General features: G+C 51.5%; 1 protein-coding gene across 1 annotated transcript in view; it reads right to left on the bottom strand.

The window, feature by feature from the left end:
* Nucleotides 1-200: 200 nt before the first annotated feature.
* Nucleotides 201-2989, bottom strand: part of Btbd8 (BTB domain containing 8) — a 20899-nt gene continuing 18110 nt past the window's right edge. Inside the window, 2 exon segments of the mRNA XM_055611605.1 lie at nt 201-1091; nt 2316-2987. Of these exon segments, the coding sequence (XP_055467580.1) occupies nt 607-1091; nt 2316-2987 (1157 nt within the window). The 3' untranslated portion in view covers nt 201-606.

Genomic DNA, 2989 nt, shown 5'->3' with positions numbered 1-2989 from the left:
CGAGCGCTCTGTGTCTGTCTACAAAACCACAGGCTGAAGAAGTGTGACAGACAGAGGACGTGAACGGATTCAGGGCGCCCACACCCACGTCAGGACTGGCCTGTCTCAGGCTCTCACTAGGGTTCTCACTTCCTATTGGCTCGGAGCAGCAGCGCATGACATAAGGACTGCCCCCCCCCCCCCCCCCGCAGGTCCTGCTTCCCCCAGCTCGTCAGCAGCTGGGCCCGTGCAGGCCCTCCGCAGTGCCCTGGCCCTGAAACACGGGGAAAGCTAGGTCCCTCTGTCTCCCCAGATGCAGCGCTGATTGTGTGTAATGCACGCTCACACGGGGGAGTCAGTGACATGGGAATTCTCGAGTGGATGAACAAATTATTGGCTAGGAAAGAAAACCGCAGCAAAGATTTCCTACAGGTCTTCTAACGTCTCTAATGGTTAAGAAAACATGCTGAAAAATGGAGAAAACCGCTGTTACGAGACACCATGTTAATAAACGAGCTATATCCGCCTCACTGAACGGAAGAGCAGCCAACCGTGTTCAGGACAGCCTGCCTGGCTGACCAAGCGGTGGCTTCGACCTCAGCAGGCTGCTCAGCCTCTCCAGGGCCGTCAGTGCTGAGTTTCCAGCTCCAGGATGGTCCACTCCCCTTGAGGTGAACAGTCCGCAGAGGATGCGCTGGCCGTGGTGGCGGCCGAGGAGTCAAGCGGTGACGACAGCTCGCTCCACCTGTTCCACGCGTCGGCCGGGCCCTGAGGTTTGGAGCTGTCTCGAGCCAAGAGCAGCGTCTGGTGGATTAAGTACTGCGCTAAGCTCAGGTCCTCCGGGAGAGAACTGGTGACGTTCAAGTTCGAGTCCTGCTCAGACAGCAGCTGCTTCAGCAGCATCCAGTCCTGCCGTGCAAAGCGCTGCCCGTCTTCGGAGTCCTTGGAGTCCTCGGAGTCCTCGGAGCCGCTGTCTGAGACACGCCCTTCCGCGCGCACGCTCCGCGCTAAGGCAGCTGCTACATCCATCTCATAGATTGGAGAGAGGGTTTTTGAAGGCCGGCGGTCACACATGCAGGCTTGTGCCCGAGTACCACAATCATCTATGTCTCCTGAAATAGTTCACAACACTACACAATGTAAAATCTGCACGTCGAGACCCCTCGGAGTTTTGTAGAATATTAACACAAGGTAACAAAAAAAAAAAAAAAAAAAAAAAAAAAAAAAAAAAAAAATTTTTAAAAACTTGAAAAAAATTTTGAGGCATTTATTTTTTTGCGTTAAAAATTTAAGGGTAATGGTTAGCAAAACCAACATAGGGAACTAACAATAATTTTCCATATTTTAATTTGAAAACTTAGAATACAGAAAATAACAAATTATTTAAACAAACATAAAAGTACACACAAATCAATTCACTACAATAGAAACTCAAGAAAGAAAATGACAGTTATTTGAAAGTGTCCTAAAAACAAGCCGGTTTCACGGGTGGAGAAGGAATGCACTGTATCTAAAGACTTAGCTCTACATTGCACATGCAAAGGAGGTGCCAGCCAGGACAAACCAACAAAAACACAACCTTGGGGGGTCTCCCGTTCTTATAATTTTACTGAATAGGAATTTGTGGTCAAGTTTTCTCTTAGTTATGATTTACAATAGTTACTCAAGCAGCTACGATTGCATATTTTAAGTCATTAGTCTGAATTATTGAAATAAGAAAGACATAAACACCAAGCAATCAAGACAAGAAATTGTCTTCGCATGTGAAACAAGCCTGGGCTTTTTCATATATTATCATTGCTTCTAAATATAATCTCTTAGGAAACTCATCTCTTCACTTGAAAATTTTAGAATAGAATTATATTGATCCTAAGAAAGTCTCTGTAAAGTGCATATAAATTGGAATAATTAATCTAGTTAAAATAGTTTAGTGCTTTTCAGTGCGTATGACTATAGTTACTGCACAGCCCTTAGTCCATAACCATATCCGGTGTAGAAGAAAACTTCCCAGAGTCAAGAGCGCTTCTGTTCAGTCAGACATAATAACTGAAATGACACCAAGCTGAGTCCCTTTTTCAGGTAGGATCCAGCTTGTCATCTGTGTCTAATAAACCAGGCTTTCTACTGCACACTAATTATATGCTAAGTTTATAAGCGAACAAAAGAATGACTAGCTAGCTCAATTTCATATTATTAATAAATTTGAAATCTTATTTGGAAGTTGAAACTGTAGCTCAAATAGTGTAGTTGAAATGGAACATCCAGGGCCACGGACGGCTTTAAAGGTCTACGAACTTATTTCCTACGGGTCTAGCGCGTCTATCTCTGTACATTACCTGCAAGCACGGCATTATTAGCGGTCTCGGGGGCTGTGGCATGGCTCCCTTGCGCTGGGCCGTCCTGGCTCGGACAGGAGTCCAGAGGTTTGGTTGAGGTGATCTTTGGTGGGTGGGAGCTGGGTTCTCGCTGGTGAAGCTCCAAATGACACGGTCTTTCTTGAGACTTTGCGTCACCGTCCAGGGGCGTGCTGTGCCGACAGGTGGCCGGCTCACGCCGACCGGCGTCTGCCCCGGCTGGGAACGGCTGCCGGCCTCCCGGGCACGGGCCCTGTGGCCCGCTCTCCCGGCCCGTTGCTCCGCACTGTTTCTCTCTGCTGGCAGGGTCTGCGCGGCCCGGCCCCGGGGTCACGCTGCCACTCCCACGCACGCTGCCGCCGTGACTGCCGCGCGCGGCCTGTGCGGCTGCGCCCCCCGGCTCCTCCGGGGCTCGGGGGCCGCCCGTCCGGGCGTGGTGCCCGGAGGCGCGGGCCCAGCCGTCAGGGGGCGAGGGCGAGGCCGCGGCGGGGCCGTCGCCGTCGTCGGAGCCCACCTCCTCACACTCGTCCACCGAGAGCAGCACCGACCTCCGGAAGGGCGCCGCGAACTCCCGGCTCTCGGGCTCGGCGCCGTCCTCGAAGGCCGGGTTAACGATGCCCTGCACGCGCGGCGCGCCCGACGCGGGCGGGCGGCCC

This window comes from Psammomys obesus, unplaced genomic scaffold, assembly GCF_907164565.1.
Source record: "Psammomys obesus unplaced genomic scaffold, mPsaObe1.curated_primary_1811, whole genome shotgun sequence".
NCBI classification, from domain to species: Eukaryota; Metazoa; Chordata; class Mammalia; order Rodentia; family Muridae; genus Psammomys; species Psammomys obesus.
Note: the sequence above shows the minus strand (reverse complement) of the source record. Positions and strands in the feature narration are given on the sequence as shown.